Source organism: Medicago truncatula, chromosome 8, assembly GCF_003473485.1.
Source record: "Medicago truncatula cultivar Jemalong A17 chromosome 8, MtrunA17r5.0-ANR, whole genome shotgun sequence".
Lineage (NCBI taxonomy): Eukaryota > Viridiplantae > Streptophyta > Magnoliopsida > Fabales > Fabaceae > Medicago > Medicago truncatula.
The window spans coordinates 3,703,389-3,720,263 of NC_053049.1; the positions used below are offsets into that span (position 1 = coordinate 3,703,389).

Genomic DNA, 16,875 nt, shown 5'->3' on the forward strand with positions numbered 1-16,875 from the left:
CCCTTGCACAAATTCTTGCTTCCACCTCTACACATAAAACAAATATAATAAAGAAAAGGGTAAGATATGGGAACATGAACATGGTGTAAAATTTACTTGTTGAGATAATTCCTAATGTAAATGTTGTCGAAAGGAGCATGCAAAAAGTTTGTGCCTATCTAGTATATATAGAAACCAATATAGACCCGTCGAGGTTCTTTTGATGATATTTTCAATTTATTATTATCAATTTGTTTTAATCCACCCATATAGTGTGTCTAGAGCCAAAAACTGGCAAAGTTTATTGTGAAACAAAATCAAATTTTAATTTATTATTGTCAACTGGGTTTGCATTCGCCCGTACATTCTTTCTCGGAGCTATGGATTAATTAATGACAAAGTTATCTAGTAAAATAATCAAATAATTTGGAGGTGACACATGTCATAACGGATAATTGTTTTTAGGATATTACTACTAGTACTATGCGTTGTTGGTGTAAAAAAAATATTACATTACCAATCACTTTTAATCATTAGTATGGTAGACAAACTCTCGATCCAACTCGTAAGATCTTACGAGTTTGCGTTCTTGCAACCCATGACCGTGCCAGAAAGTGGCCGGAATCGTTTTTTGGTAGTCACAGCTTGGATCGCCGTGGAAGATCGTGGGCACGGTGCGATTCCTTCTGTTTGTTTTCCTTCCTTTAAGTTTCGGGTCCGACCCGGTTTCAACAAAAACGCATTTTTGTTCATAAACTAAAAGAAAGAAAAAATCTGTACGTTTTTTTGTTTGTTTGTTTTGTATTTGACTTTTCTGTGACTGAAACGGTTCTTTTGTCACCTCATTAAACCAATTAACTATTCTTTCTTTTTTGGAGATAAAACCAATTAATATTCTTTTGTCACTTAGTAAACCAATTAAACTAATAAATCCTTCCCGATACACCTAACTAAGCAATAATTTGTGAAAACTTTCCATTAGTCTTAAATTGTGGAACCTTACCAAAGCCCTCCCCCCAATTCATAGCACTCTACTCTCTCTCCCTCTAGTTTAAAATTTAAATTTGAATACTTTTAGTAATGCTCTATTTTTTCAACGATTAAATTACTAATAATGTGATTTAAAAAAGCCATAAACATAATAATAATGGTAAAAGAATATTTTTTTTGTTTATTCATTTTTAATTAATAATACAATTTATTGTTTATCGGTCAAGTGATTTCACTGTCTCTCCCAAAAAAAAAAAGTGTTTTTCCACCTAAATATGTTACATTTATTTTTGTTGATCATGCTGGAATTTTTTACATGAATTTCTAGCCATATACTCCCTCCGTATCGAAATATAAGCAAAATTCAACTATCTTACTTGTGACAAAATATAAGCAAAATTGACTTTTTTCATCATATTTAAGGCTAATATACCAAAAATGCCCTTAGTTTAATACTCCAATTTCCATCACAGTTTTCCACGCGAATGCAATTCTCCAAACCAGGTTTTAATGAATGTATTGAAAAACTGAAACGGTTCTCTATACTCCTCTCCCTCTATAGTAACTCCACGAAGCCCAAGCCAATGTTTTCTTCCACTTATTATAAAAAGGCTGTTCAGAGAGAAACTTAGTGTTCCTTCTATTCTTCTGCATAATTCAAGAAAATGGCTTTCAAGAAAATGGCTATAAAAGCACCATCTTTTAGTTTGGGAATTGACTCAGATTCTGAGGATCTGCTGAATCGAATTGTTGAAGACTCGCTAGAGAAAGATGGGGAGGTTGAACAGATTCAAAATGTTGAGGGTGAAGTGAATTCTCACCATCATGTTGAAGGTGGAGAAAGAAGCTTCAAACACAACTTTGATCTTAACGAAATTCCTAATGAAAGTGAAGGTGCTGCTGAAGCTGATGATGTTAATGAAGTTCTTAATCCAGTTGAAGGTGCTGCTGAAGCTGAACTTGATTTAGATCTAAACAAAATGCCCAACGAGAATGTTGAAAATGAGATTGAAGAGGAGTTGGCAAACCATGAAAAGGATGAGGTTCAGAAAAATGAAAAGTTAAAGAAATGGGTTCATGATATGCTGAAGATTTATATAGCTGGGTTTCCATGATTTTGTTCGACAATGATAAGAACAAGTGAAAAACTACAACTTTTGCTGCTGCTTTTATTTTTTGTCTTTATCCCCTAATGTACTAGCTTATGTTAACAATTTGGAGAAGCAACGTGAAGTACTCTTTTTTGTCTTTATCCATGTACTAGCTTATGCCAATCGGTTACTTTAATATTTCCTTTTTTTTTTTTGCCTTTCATAAAATAATATAAAGAAGTTTCTATCACCAAAAACAAAATTGCTTTCTATTGAATAAAATACTTGACGTACACAATGCATAAAACACAAAAGATAGCTACGAGATATGAGAATAAAATACGCCACGTACAATGCATAAAACACAAAAATGGTTACGTGACATGAATAATTCTTGAACTCCACAAGTCATTCACTCCATACCCTGCAAGAGTTCACTAATTTCAGCAACCAATTCTTGATCGCAATTTAGTGTAGTGGGTAGTGTAGCTTGTCTAAGCATGACATCTTTCTTCATATGAGGAGTCTTGTATTTATTGGACCCTTTAACCTTCATGATTTCAATCATGCACGACTGAAGTGTAAGAAATATTTTGTTTGAATCCACACTAGAAAATTCATCAAACGAAGTTTGCACTGCTTGAATAAGTTCATCAACCGTCCTTGTCACTTTCTTTTGTTGTAATGCTTGAATGGCTGCAAAAAATCCCAAATCCAATACATTTAAATCAGGAGAATTAGGTGGCTGATTAATCAAACGGATGTCAAATCCACCTTCAAAAGCCGCTGCTTGAAATTCTTCGTCATCAACAGAAACATGACACGGTGCATTATCTTGTTGAATGTAAATTGTTTCCGATGCAAGTTCTGGTGGCACTTTTTCTTTGACGGCCGGTAAAATCTTGTCTCTTAAGTACATTCGACTAACTTCTCTAGTAATAGAACCGATTGGTTTTGTTTCGAGTGTCCCTGCGGGTCTATTGACACTGGACCTTCTTGCAGGCACTTTTTCAACTAGAGGCCACACTCCAATTTTTCCCGACCATGTTTCATGACCTGCATAATCAAACCTAGGTCTAGCCACTGCAACTATAAACATGACCTTCATTAGATAATTTTTGTTTTTGCACAGACGGTATGGATCATCCTCATCTGCAAGAAGGTAATAATTCTGAGATTTTTTGGTCACATAGAACCACTTTTCATCTATGTGAATAACATTGTGCATTGACTTAAACTTTGGCTCAAATGGAATGCTACTTTCCTCCAACATGGACAAACAAAATCTAAGACGAGCTTTCATATTATCATCTGTCATGTGTGGTTTTAGTGCACTTGAATGCCGACGCAAAACACCTTTTTTTATTAACCTCATTAGTTGTCCAGTGGTACACTCTAATGCTTCTGCTAGAGATCGAAGACTGCTACGTTTGTGTAGCGGTATTTCACGTATTTTTTCGATATCTATGACTTTTTTTTTCCGACCACATTTTGTTTTCTTGTGACAAACATCACCTGTTTCAATTTTTTGCCTCCAAATCGCATAAATAACATCTACGGATACTTGATAGGAAGAAGACAACCGTTTAACAACCCCCTTATTAATTTTTCTACCAGAGCTTGAATTGATCAAAACCTCACAAATATTTTGCCGCTGATAGTTGTCTAAAAAAGTTCGCTTTCTTTTAGATTGTGGCTCACTATGAATGTTGTTTCCTGTTTCATTAAATATAAAATCAAAATAGTTATAAAAAATATAAAAATAGAAATTGGTTTCAGTACATAAAATTGCATGCCATTGACATTTGACACTTTGACAGGAGTAGTAGCATGCCATAAGTTTCATGGTCCATTGATAAAAAAGAATAACAAGGTGGAGTACATGTAACCATGTTGCAACAAAACGTGTACTCCTACGTCATATACATGCAGTTCATATAAAATGTGGAGAATATTGAGTGCAAAAAGTGGCACAATATAATAAAGACAAGTGCAAAACTAATATAAATAAACATTCACAAAATGAAAAAAAAAACTCCATGTACCTATATCTTCTTCGATGTTATTGTAAAAAAGTTCAGCTACATCTTCTTCATCTTCGGAGACGCTATCTTCAGACTCAAATCCAATATCTTCTTCTTCATCTGATAGATAGTCGAATAAATCATTGCTTGAATAAGTAGCATTCAAATTAGAAGTGTTCAAAACACTGCAGGGGATGTTCAAACTAATCTCTAAAGGTACATTTGAGAGGTGGTTAGAGGTGCTCAAATCATTCAAAGGAATGTTCAGATCAATATTAAGAGGCACGTTTGAGAGGTGGTTAGAAGTGTTCAAGTCATTCAAAGAGATGTTCAAATCAATATTGAGAGGCTCATTTGAGAGGTGGTTAGATGTGTTCAAGTCATTCAAAGAGATATTCAAATCAATATTGAGAGGCTCATTTGAGAGGTGGTTAAATGTGTTCAAATCATTCAAAGGGGTGTTTAAATCAACATCAAGAGTCATCTTGAATTAACAATGTGAAGCTCCAATTTTCTTGCATTTTTTACCTTCAATTTATAGAAATCAAAGTGACACTCCAGTTTCTAAATTTAAATTTCAGATGAATTAGTGTGCCATTTTGTTACCGCCAATTTTTTTATAAAATGAAAGAAAAGCTTGAAAAATTTGCGCCAATTTTTTATAGGAGTAAAGCAGTTTTGGAAGTTGAAGAGGCAAATAAATTTTGGCTTGAATTTTGGTGTATTATTGAGCAACGTGTTTCCTCTCTTCAATGAAAGAACATGAAAAATAACCAAGCACCTTAATTAATGTGGTGAGAACATCAACGGTTACAGAAAATTAGAATTCATAAGGGCAAATAAGGTATTTTGGCTTAAATTAAATGACAAAGACATCATTTCTTAAAATATGTGATTTGGTCAATTTTGCTTATAAAAAATTACGGAGGGAGTATATTTCAATTTGTAAATTTGGTAGGATCTTACGATCCGTGTTACGATCTCCCGATTCACGATCTTGTGACTCCTCCCCGATCTTACCTAGGATCTCGAGTTTGTCTACCTTGATCATTAGATCAATAAAAATATTTGATTTTAATCATAAATTTTTTAAAACTAGAATAAGACCCGCGCAATTTTCAGTTTTGCATAACTTTTGTATTTTTAAGTGCTTTTTTTTTTTTAAAATAAAAATGTAGACATGGTAATTTCCATTAAGGTGACTTGATCTAGAAGTATGTCACTTAGAATAAAAGTTAAGAGAGTGTTTGCAGTCAATATTAGTCCAACTGCCCTTGAGTTTGGCCCCCAAATGAGTATTAAGTCCAACTGTCTGTTGTGGTAGATGACTAGGTAACCCTATAGGGGGAGCGGTTATATATGTGGCTTGTATCGCAGTAACCCTAATTCACTCAAGTAATATGCAACACTATAAACTGCTCTGTAGTCATAGAGAGGTAGACACAATTGGTCGAATAACATAAACAAACGATCGAGTTTCATTGTTTGCAATTTGCATTTTCTCTAACCTTTTTTACTAATTGTTGTTCTAATAACTTTTTCTATTTTTAATAATACTTTGAGGTGGTTGGTAATCATGTTATAGTAGAGTATTGAGCACTAATATAATAGGAATGTCAATAATTTGAGATTTGTTTGCACTTCAAATTTTGCTTTGAGATAAATATTGAACTGAAAGGAAACCATTTTTTATTTATTTAAAGGCAAGTTTAACATAAATAACATACCATTTGGAGAGCTCGGAACTAAAACACAAGCACGTCATTATCTCACAAAAAAATCTCGCACATTCTAACACCATTCATAAGCATACTGAATCCATTTGTGGTTGACCTAATGGTTGGCTTAGGATCTTGAAGTTTGCTCCTCTCAAGGTCTCATGTTCGGTTCCCTCTGGTGCCAATTTCGGCGGGCAAGTTCATACAAAGCTTTACTCGAGCTTAGATACCGAGTTTTCAAAAAAAAAAAAAAAAACCGTTTTAAAGAATAATGTTAAGGAAAAATAAAACAATTGGCAAATTAAAACACTCAAAATCCATCTATATCTTGAGACCGAGAGAATAATGTGATATGTTCTTAATTATGTGATAGAAAGAGAAATAGAGAAAATAAAGTTTTGAATCAATGATTGTGTTAAACCTTTGGCAGTTCAAATATAAGAGTTGTAATGTTAACAATATACTCTTCGGAACATACTTTTTGTAGCAGAAGCAAGCAAAACCAAAGCCTTGATGATGACAAGCACCGAAAGCAGCATGCTACACATTGATGAATCTTTGCTTCCACCTGTACACATAAAAAAAAACTAAGCAAATTAAGAACGTAAATAAATAAATGAATGAATATTTATATATGAGTCAACTCTATGGTGCACAAGGATGAGAAGTCATGCAACATGCACAATGTTGTTTCCAACATTGGATAATAAGTTTCACAAGTAAGTTAAATTAAATATATTGTGATTTATTGATCGAATCATAGAAAGTAGATTTATGTGTGGTCAATACTACAAATACCCGTTTCCTGCAAATTTAGCTTGGGAAAATCAACCGCATGAATACCCAAGGACTTCGCTGCCGTTTATGCTAGTAGCAAGTACTTTCCTGCGGGTTTCTTTTTTTTTTTTTTTCTTACAGAAAAATCCTAAGGAAACATTAGTTCTTGCTGAGGAATTTGTACGAACAAATGTTAGAAAAATTATTATGATAGTTTCCTGCATATTTATGTAGGACTTTGTTTTGCAGGAAATTACCTATAGATTTTCCTGCGGATTTTCCAATACTGTTATTATTTATTTCTTTTCATCAATATCACAACGGTTCAAACATATAGCATTAAAATACAACATTGAAAGAAGTTACAGTAATTTTTTTTTTAATTATGATTTAAATCTAACATATTTTTTCTTTTGGTTTTGACGGGTAGAATCGATTGACAGCGTACACAATCTTTATAAACGTATTTAAATTTAATCGTTTTTTTGATAGTGAGAAAAGCAAAAATGCACTATAAGTGTAAATTTTTTTTTTCTTTGATACTAATTTTGTTGGATTAATTCATTAAGTACAAAGCTTTGGCTTTGATTAGGTCCTGGTGGACGGTGAGATTGAAAAATCGGATTAGTCAGATATTGAGTTTTTAAAATAAAAAAATGTAAACTAGTTCCCACAAAATCCGTTGGAAACCTAAATCCTTGGCAAAATCCTCCGAAAACCTAAATCCTTAACAAAATTCAATGGAAACAGATTTCTTGTGGAATTAGCACCGAAATCCTTAAGAAATTCTGCAGAAAAAACGTGAATTCCTAGTAGTGGATACAAGAGTAATTTTTTGTGTGCATGTTAAACAAAACCTAACTTAAGTTGTTTAATTAGTATGTACCATATGTTGAAATAAGGAGAATGGCAATGCAGAGAACATGAATACGGTGTAGAGTTTACTAGTAGAGGAAGTCATGTTTGCTAGAAGTTAACAACACTCTCTCTACAAAAGGTAGCAAAATATGTTATAAGAAGCAATTTTGAAATGATCTTCCCGAAAATTCTCAGATTTTCATTTTATTATTATCAAAATGTTTGAAGCTGGCTATATATATATAGTTTGCTTAGAAACCAAGCCAAATCATGGCAAAGTCTATTAGCAAATAAAATAATTGGGAGGTGCCACGTATTATACTGATTAATTGTTACAATAATATTACAATTTTTGCATTTTAATAATTGCTTTAAATAACACTGTTAACAACATACTATTTAGAATCTGTATTTTATCATATTCTCATTTATTGATTAAAATTTATATATTTTTTTTTTGATCAAGTTTAGAAACTAAAATAAATGCAGGAGAGGCCTGAACCTTTATACAAAATCAATCCATATCAATTCTAATGAATGTTAAACCTAATGAATCTCTATACAACAAATTTGAAAAGCCCATTTGTTTAAGGTGAATTTGAGTTTTAGTGTTCCCAATTCCCCCAATATTCCAATAGCTGCACTTCATGCTTGGTACTTAAGGCGAACACTAGTCTTCTTATGTCTAGTTGAAACTTTTACAATACTATTACCATTTAAGGTTTTAGCAGCTTTCTTCCTACCTTTCCTTCCTGGTTTAATAAAATCAGCTTCAATATGAGAATGTTGCAGAACGTACTGGTTAGCAGAGTGAGTTTCCTTCAAAATGGCTAGAGTACCATCTGTGTCTATATCATGCTCCAGTGAGCTTTGACAGTTGCTCTTGTGAGCCTCATGGTCAGTATCAGGTTCCAATGTACTATCAGTAGCATCAGTGTCCTCATCGCCCCAAAACTTACTCAAAATTTTACCGTCTTTCAACAGGCAGCAGACAAACTTACTCAAGATTAAAATTTATATGAAACTTATGTAATTTGATGAAATGATATGAATTTTAATCGATAAAATATCATGTGTTAGAATATGTGTATTAAAAATATATTGAGATATCGTAGAATATTCTATGATATATCGTAAAATTTATATGAAACTAACATAATTTGATGAAATCGTATGAATTTTAATCAATTAAATATAATGAGATATGGCATTGTCTTTGGTTAAAATTGAACTCTCAAGACTCCCAGCTTGTTCCTCTTCGTATTCAAGTCTTACTTGTTCCTTGACTTTGAATTTTTCAATTGGTAACTAATTTTATAAAACAGATCGGTAAGGTAAAGACTACCCAACTTATAAACTTATGTTCAGATGTTGTTTTATTCAATGTAAGACTTATAACACAACTACACTCACACTCATGTCCATGATTGGCCATCATTAATGTGACTCGAAAAATCCGATAGTGGTGACTTAATAGCAGATGATGCAAGAGAACTTGAATATGCTCTGATACTATATATCTTAGAATTTTTGGATTTGACTTAACTCAACCTTACAAAACCGACTTAAGATGATAATTGATCTCATTTCTAAACTTATGTTCATGGCTTATTTCATTCAAAGTGGAACTCTTAACATTGTGTGCTTATGAACATATGATTAAAAAACATTGTATTTGTCTTTTCTTATATTCTCTTATATGTACCGTGAACACAATCATAGGGATGATGAAACTGCCTCCACCACTCTACAAGTTTCTGAATTTCATTGTTGGTATTACAGAAGTGTGTATTCGTAATAGGTTAGACATTTCCTAGTTCATGCACTCCGAACACTTTTTTGTTTCTTTTTCTATTGTTAATTTTGTTAGATTATTGCGCACCAATACCTAAAATGTGAATAATTTATATTTAATGATGTGTTTGAACGTCCAATTTTACCTTCAAATAAATTATGAATTCAAAGACAATTTTTATTTATTTATTATTTTTACCAAATTTGAAAGGCATACATATATAAATAACATACAAACATATGCAATATAATATTGCATAGTAACATACATATAAAATAAAACTAAAATATTTTTCATTTCCACCCATTATTCATGAGTTGAAGGAGCCTACAAAGTAAAGTGTAAATTAATTCTACACTATATGCAATAAAAATTTACTACTTTGTCACTTTGTACACTTTTATTCAAATTATACTGATAAAAATGAAATGATAGACAAAGTAGTAAATTTTATTGACGTATAAAATTCGTTTAGACTTACTTTGTAGTTTCTTCAAACTCTTATTTTATATATTTTGTGAAATATCATAATAAAGGTGGAAATTGATTGATCATAAACAAAGTACTCAACATTTTTTCTTGCAGAAGCAAGCAAAACCAATGCCTTGACGGTGACAAGCACCAGAAGTTGCATGCTCAACATTGATGCACTGTCTTTTACAATTTCCTGAGATAAGACAAGGTCCTGACCATGTTTTGCTTCGCCTTTCACAAAGTTTAGGTTCCACCTCTACATATAAAAAAAAAAAAAAATATGAAAAATTAAAAACACAAAAATATGGATTAGAAAATGAACAATTATTAATATAGATTGTTTGATTATTTGTACCACATATATCTGGAGGTGATATGCATCGATCATAATGATTAATTGTTACATTTATATTGTTATATTTTAGTTTTGGCATTTTAATAATCGTTTTAAAGAATAATGTTAACAATATACTCTTTGGAGCACATTTTTTGTAGCAGAAGCAAGCAAAACCAAAGCCTTGACGATGACAAGCACCAAAAGTAGCATGCTCCACATTAATGCATTGTCTTTTGCAGTTTCCTGTGTTAAGACAAGGTCCTGACCATGTTGTACTTCGCTTTTGACAAAGTTTTGCTTCCACCTCTACACATAGAAAGCAAGAAAATAACAATGAAGCAAATTAAGAACATAAATAAGGATTAATAAATGAGAAATTATTAACATAGGTTATTTGATTAATTTGTACCAGATGTGGAAATAAAGAGAAAGGCAAGGCAGACAAAAATGAAGATGGTATAGAATTTACTAGCAGAGGAAGTCATGTTTGCTAAATAATGTAACTTTCTTTACTTTGTGGGTACATATAAGATGTTTGTGTCGATGTATTTATAGGAAGGAATTTAGGTAGGTGACAAAATCAGTTTGAACTTTTGATATGATCTAGTCCGAAAATTATGCAAGCCGTCTTGAGATTTTCAATTTATTACTCTATCAATTTGTTTTAATCTTATCAACAAAACGAGCCAAAGCTTTATTTAATACATAAAGAGAAAACGAGCCAAAGCACGATGGCAAAGTCTACTATACAGAAAGTCAACAATGAAGATCGTTTTATTTAATACTCCCTCCGGTCCCATTTATAAGAGAAAGTCGGCTTTTTAGATACATTGAATAATGTATGTATCTAGTCAAGAATCTAAACCAAATACATAAATTATTTAATGTATTTAAAAAAGTAAATTGTCTATTGTAAATAGGACCGAAGGGAGTAAGAAGTTAACTTAACTGGGTTGTCGATATAACTATCTCTTTGATGGTTGATATATGTATGTATCTTTGTGAATGATTTTTATCCTTATGTCATATCTTGACTCTGGTGAAGCCTTGGAACCCAAGAGACCTAAACTTTTTAAATAAAAAAATGAATTTGACTTCAAAAAATTATAATAATATTTTGGTGTTTTAATAAATAGAGAAGTTTAAAGTATACTCTTCTCCTCTTTTATGTGAAAATATTCATTCGCCTCTCTTAAAAAGTAAATAGTAAATATGTCTAGAAAATTATACTTCTCTCTATTATGAGATGCTTGGATTAGACTCGGTTTCTTTGAGAATTAAATATGTATTACAATTTGATCCATTTTTATGTAAATAAATATTTTTTATAACAACAATTAACTTTCGTTCACCATTTTCTGTCAAAAAAATCCAAGTCGCCATTTAAAATATCAATTTTAATTTATTTATAATCGATTATAAGTTATAAAATGTATGCACCATTACTCTTTTTTTCATCAAATTTGATTAAAATCAATTATGTGGCCATTTAACGTTATGTTGATAGGTCTAAATTTACATTTTTAAAACTAGGGTTCTTGGGAATATTTTTCAATCTTTGTTTGAAACAAAATATTTCGATTATTTGATTTTTCAGTCTTGGGCTCTTGGGTATATTGATGATAAAATATCTATCTGCAAATTATGTTTGAATTCATAAACAAGACAAAGAAAACATGTGTTAGTAGTAATGTTTGATGTCATATCTTTTTTAGACATGTCATGCCTCAATATTAAACGATCATGTCAACACATTTTAATGAAGTTTAATGAAAAATTGTAATATCAATAAACATTTTACGACTTAAAAGATCAATTTGTAATATAGAATATCTAAAGAACTAACTTATTAAAAACATATAACTTAAATAATTGCGGAATATATTTAACCTATAAAATAATAAGTCATAGGGTGTGTTTGATCTGTTAAAAAATGAAGGACAAGATAAAACAATTCAAGTTGTACAATATTTGACCAAAAATAGTTTTTTGGTCAAATACTTAAGGCAAGGGACAAGACAAAAACATAAGTTTTTGTTCCTCATTAAACCACATCACAACTTTTTGTTTCACATACTAGTTATCTAAAATACAAAAATAGTTTTTTTAAAAGTTGTATAAGACCAAAAATTATTCAATAGCATGAAAATTTGTCATTTATTCTACTGTGTGTTGTATTGTTCTATCTTTTGTTCTTATTTTCATTGAGAAAGCGATCTTTTAGCTGTTGTTTGGCCAAGAATGGTCATAATTTGACCAGTTTTATGTAATACGGTTGTCTTTGACACCTCTTTCCTTAGGTCCTTGCCTTTCTTAGGATAGATCCGGTTTCTCTTTTCATAGGTTTTATTCCATGTATCTCTGATGTATTGGTTCAGACCTCTCCTGTCTTTTATATTTTATTACTTTGATAAAAATAAAAAAAAATATCCACTATTTAGTAAATCAAACGCTCTCATAATTATTCCTTTTGAAACAAAATCATAATCATAATATTCTAAACAAATGCATTTTTTCAGGCCACTTTGACAAGTGTTAATCAATCAGATCAAGATTCCTTAACAAAAAAAAAAAAAAATCAATCAGATCAAGTCTTGAAAACCACATTAAAATGTATTATCTTCTGTTGATCTTAATCTACCGTACACACTATCACACATATTATATTGTTAATTACCCTTCATCTTTGAAGTCAACTATATGGCATGCTACAAGCCAAACGGCCAAAGACCAATTTTTGCGGGAGGCGGCGTTTTTTTAGGATTTCTCACATTCTGCTAACACGTAGAATCAAATCCTGTTATTTTTAGCATTTTGTTTATCTGAAACGTTTTCTTCTATTTAGGGTTAACGTTGTTTATGAGAAAGGTTTAATTTTTTAATGATTAAGTTGGATGAGAATCCTGTCAAGACCAGTCTCAAGCCCCGGGTGAAAGGAGAGGGCTGTGTTAGGTCTCGACAACCAACGTAAAACTTTGTTGAATCTCTATGATATGAATCAATTACGAAATAAGGTGACTGCTAGGTCATTGCCTAGAAGCAACACACTATATAGATATCATAAGATGTAGAGGAAGACATACAAAAACAACAAGAGAGACTATTATGAAAGATTTAAAGGTTAATGAGTTGGATTCAAACATGGTATATGATCGAACACTATGGAGTAATTTGATTAATGTAGTCGAACCCATTTAGTGGGATAAGGCTTTGTTGTTGTTGATTATTAAGTTCGATGAGAGGATATGGTGGATTTTTCGTTTAGGCTGGGGGGGGGGGGGGGGGGGGGGGTAAATACAATTCGACCATATAGAACACCATTCTTCAGATAGCACAAACCTTTCCAACCGACTCATATATAAGCGATCTCTATGATACCGAGTAAAAATTCTCCCACTCAGAGGAAGATCAAATAAAATATTTTCATCAATAAATTGGTTAAAGTGGAAAATATCTTCATGCCGACTATCTGACACCCTGCTTCTTCTTTCATCGTCTGACTGAATAACATTAAAGTCATCGTTCGCACACCACACGACATCCCTATTATTTTTAATCAGGACACTCAACCTTGTCCTCAACACTTGTCTACCACGAATATCACATGGAGCATACACATTTGAAAACGACCTTGAATAATCAAAACATTGTCAAAATTTAAAGTAACCCAGACCTCCATTTCATTAACATCTCACAATGTCAAAATACCTCTCGAAACCCCTATTGTCAAAGAGATTGACACACAAAATCTCCACAAACTCTAACTTTGTCTTCTTAATACACAACATCGTTGGACATCTCTCCTTAACCAACCTCAAAAGTTCGTTTGTTTTCTCCCACCTTCCTAGCCCTCTAACAATAAACGTTAGTAGCTTCATAATGACACCTACTCCCTTACCACAACCACACCACAACAACATAAACACCATCTGCTAATTTCTCACCCTCTTTCTCTCCTTCAACTATGGTTTTTCTTACATCAACCCATCCCCCCACCCTAACGACCTCGACCTTCTACCCTTGATAAAACATTAAACATATTAGCATGCTACACCATTTGTTGTCTCTGACAACACTTTTTTAGAGGACGTGCAAAAATTGTCCCCTAAAAGTCCCTAAGGCAACGTTTTATGATCTTCTCTAGAAAAAAATTCGCAATAGTCCCTAAGGCAACATTTTTCGATTGTTGTTAAAAAGGATAAATGGTGTAGTGGCACTAGCACCTTTAAACTTCACCGCAATAGCCTTTTTCACTGCACAAAATTCATCTATTGCCACTTCAGAATTACCATGTAAAACCATCTAAGTTTTTCAATCATCATTAGTAACAGAAGCCGACATTATCGCAAGCAAATAATTTCTTTTAACATTACCTAAAGAGTACTCGAAACTTTATGTGAATAAAAAAAAAATTCAGGGTTCGAACTCCGAAATTTGCATATTACAGCAATGTCCCTACAAACTGAATTATGCTCACATAAACAAGTGTATCTCTTTTATTATGTCTTATATTCGGTGAAGGAAAATTTTAGGAACTTATTGTTGGTGTGTCATTCCTCTATTATTACAAAGGTGTTTATCTGTAATAGGTTAGGCTTTCTCAGTTTTCATTTCATTTGATCTCTTAATAAAGGTTTGGTTTATGCACATCCTAGTTTTTTTTTTTTTTTAGTATGGTTCATTTATAGTCACAAACGAGGGGCATGGGGAGGGGAAGTGAGCGTTAACGCAACATTATGAATCTCCATCTACAGCCGCCCTTGAGTTTGACTCCAAAAATGTGTTAGGCCCAATTGTTTGTTGTGGGGTTGACTAGGGCGTGCATGGGCGATAGTCTGCAGTGGTACAATGTATGGGTATTGTTATAATCTAAAATGTAGTACTATATAAAGTACTCGTAACACTCTAACCCTAGTTCACTCAAGTAATATACAAAATTATAATTGTTCAATAGTCATAGAGAGGTAGGCTGAATCGATCGAACTGCGTAAACAAACGATCATGTTTCATTATTTGTACTTGCCTTTTTCTTTTTTAATTTTATGTTATTAGTTGTTGATCTTATACTTTTTCTATTTTTAATAATACTTTTGTGGAGTGATAATCATGATTATAAGATTATTGAGCACCAATATAGTTGGAACGTCAATAATTTATAACAACAAAAACTCAAACAATTACAACAAATTAAATACATAAACACAATCTGCCACCATAGTACAGACTACAGAAAAAACATCCCAGCACATCAAACCAAAACCTCACCATAAAGGCACAAATTTCCTGCGGGAAACCAAGGACATCACCTCAACCAAAGAATTCAAAACCAAGCAAGACAATATCGGACAAAACAATCACCCGGATTCCAACACCATTCGTAACTGTATTGGTATATACTTACTTTGTATATCCTTTAAACTCTTATCTTATCTTTTATGAAATATCAAATTAAGGTGGAAATTTGTGATCATGAACAAAGTGCTCAACAATTTTTGTAGCAAAAGCAAGCGAAACCAAAGCCTTGACGATGACAAGCACCAAATGTAGCATGCTCCACATTGATGCACTGTCTTTTACAGTTTCCCGTGTTAATACAAATCCCTGACCATGTTTTACTTCTCCAGTCACAAATTTTTGGTTTCATCGCTACATATAAAAGAGAAAAAGAAGCAAATTAAGAACATAAATAAGGATTGAACAATTATAAATATAGTTTCTTTGATTAGTTTATACCACATATTATAATAAGAGAAGGGCAAGCTAGAGAAACATGAAGATGGTGTAGCAAGCTAGGTTGTATGATTAGTTTTAATCATACAACCCATCTTATACCTTGAGAAATAACATATTCTCTTTTATAGATTAAAATTTATATGAAAACTCATGAAATTTAGTCTATAAAATATTGAGTGTCAGAATGTATGTAGTGAGTAAAAAAAACGGAATTAGTGTCGAAAAAAGTCAAATCCTTAACCAATTTCATCCTTGCAAAATATTGTGATCGAATTAGAGAGGGGTTACACATTTCCCTCTTTAAATTTCCTTCACTAATTTGGTAGAACTCATATAAAATTTAATCTATATAAAATATTGTGTGTCAGAATGTATGTAGTGAGTAAAAAAAACGGAATTAGTGACAAAAAAGGTGAAATTCCTAACCAATTTCGTCCTTGCAAAATATTGTGACAAAATTAGAGATGAATTTCATGTTTCCCTTTTTAAATTTTCTTCACTAATTTTAATTTTTTTAGTACTCACTACTAAAAAAATTAAAATTATATTAAGGTATCTTATAGTTTTTGTTTTCGAAAATAAAAATTGACTAATCAAATATATCGTAGAGTGAGATTTAGCGAGATTTCCAATTAGTTTTTAGAACCTCATTTTAAGTTGAGTTTTGGTGGGATTCAATACTAAAATGCATTTGACCCAACTTAATTTTTTTATAAATTGTAAAGGTCAATGCACTTTAATGGTGAGATTATTCTCACAACTCTCACAAGTTTCTCATTTGAAGCACTAAAGTATTGGTGTTTAAATGAGAAATAAGAAAGGTTTTATGAGTGCACCAAATGGCACTACACTAATAATAATAATATGAGGTCTCTAATAATATATAGTAAAATTAAGTTAGTCTACCCCCTTCACTTCGTCTCTTCCAATTTTAAATTGTAGGCTTTACATTTGAATACCATTTTTTTACGAAACTCTTCTAATCCTTTATTCTGATTTTAAATATGATTTATAACACCAATTCATATTGACTTATTGAGTATTGACAATGAGAAAGTTATTAGTTTGACTCAATTTTATCTAGCAGAAATTTCTTTTG

The 16,875-nt window shown here is 31.9% G+C and overlaps 1 protein-coding gene across 2 annotated transcripts; it reads right to left on the reverse strand.

Annotated features, from left to right (window-relative positions):
• Positions 1-9,457: 9,457 nt before the first annotated feature.
• LOC25500300 (defensin-like protein 19) lies at positions 9,458-10,612 on the reverse strand. 2 transcript variants are annotated; one of them, XM_013588671.3, is made up of 3 exons: positions 10,453-10,612; positions 10,179-10,349; positions 9,458-9,962 (listed from the first exon to the last, which is right to left on the reverse strand). In XM_013588671.3, the coding sequence occupies exons 1-3, from the start codon at positions 10,526-10,528 to the stop codon at positions 9,799-9,801; spliced, it is 411 nt and encodes a 136-aa protein (XP_013444125.1). In that variant the 5' UTR covers positions 10,529-10,612; the 3' UTR covers positions 9,458-9,798. The 2 variants fall into 2 exon arrangements, with proteins under 2 accessions (XP_013444125.1, XP_013444126.1); XM_013588672.3 differs by having other exon boundaries at positions 10,062-10,349.
• Positions 10,613-16,875: the final 6,263 nt, after the last annotated feature.

Excerpts from the sequence above, each read along its gene's own strand:
- LOC25500300 (XM_013588672.3), bottom strand. The coding sequence starts at position 10,528 with ATGACTTCCTCTGCTAGTAAATTCTATACCATCTTCATTTTTGTCTGC. Across the intron at positions 10,350-10,452 it reads TCTCTTTATTTCCACATCTG|AGGTGGAAGCAAAACTTTGT; the intron begins GTACAAATTAAT and ends TTCTATGTGTAG. Across the intron at positions 9,963-10,061 it reads ATCACCTCCAGATATATGTG|AGGTGGAACCTAAACTTTGT; the intron begins GTACAAATAATC and ends TTTTATATGTAG.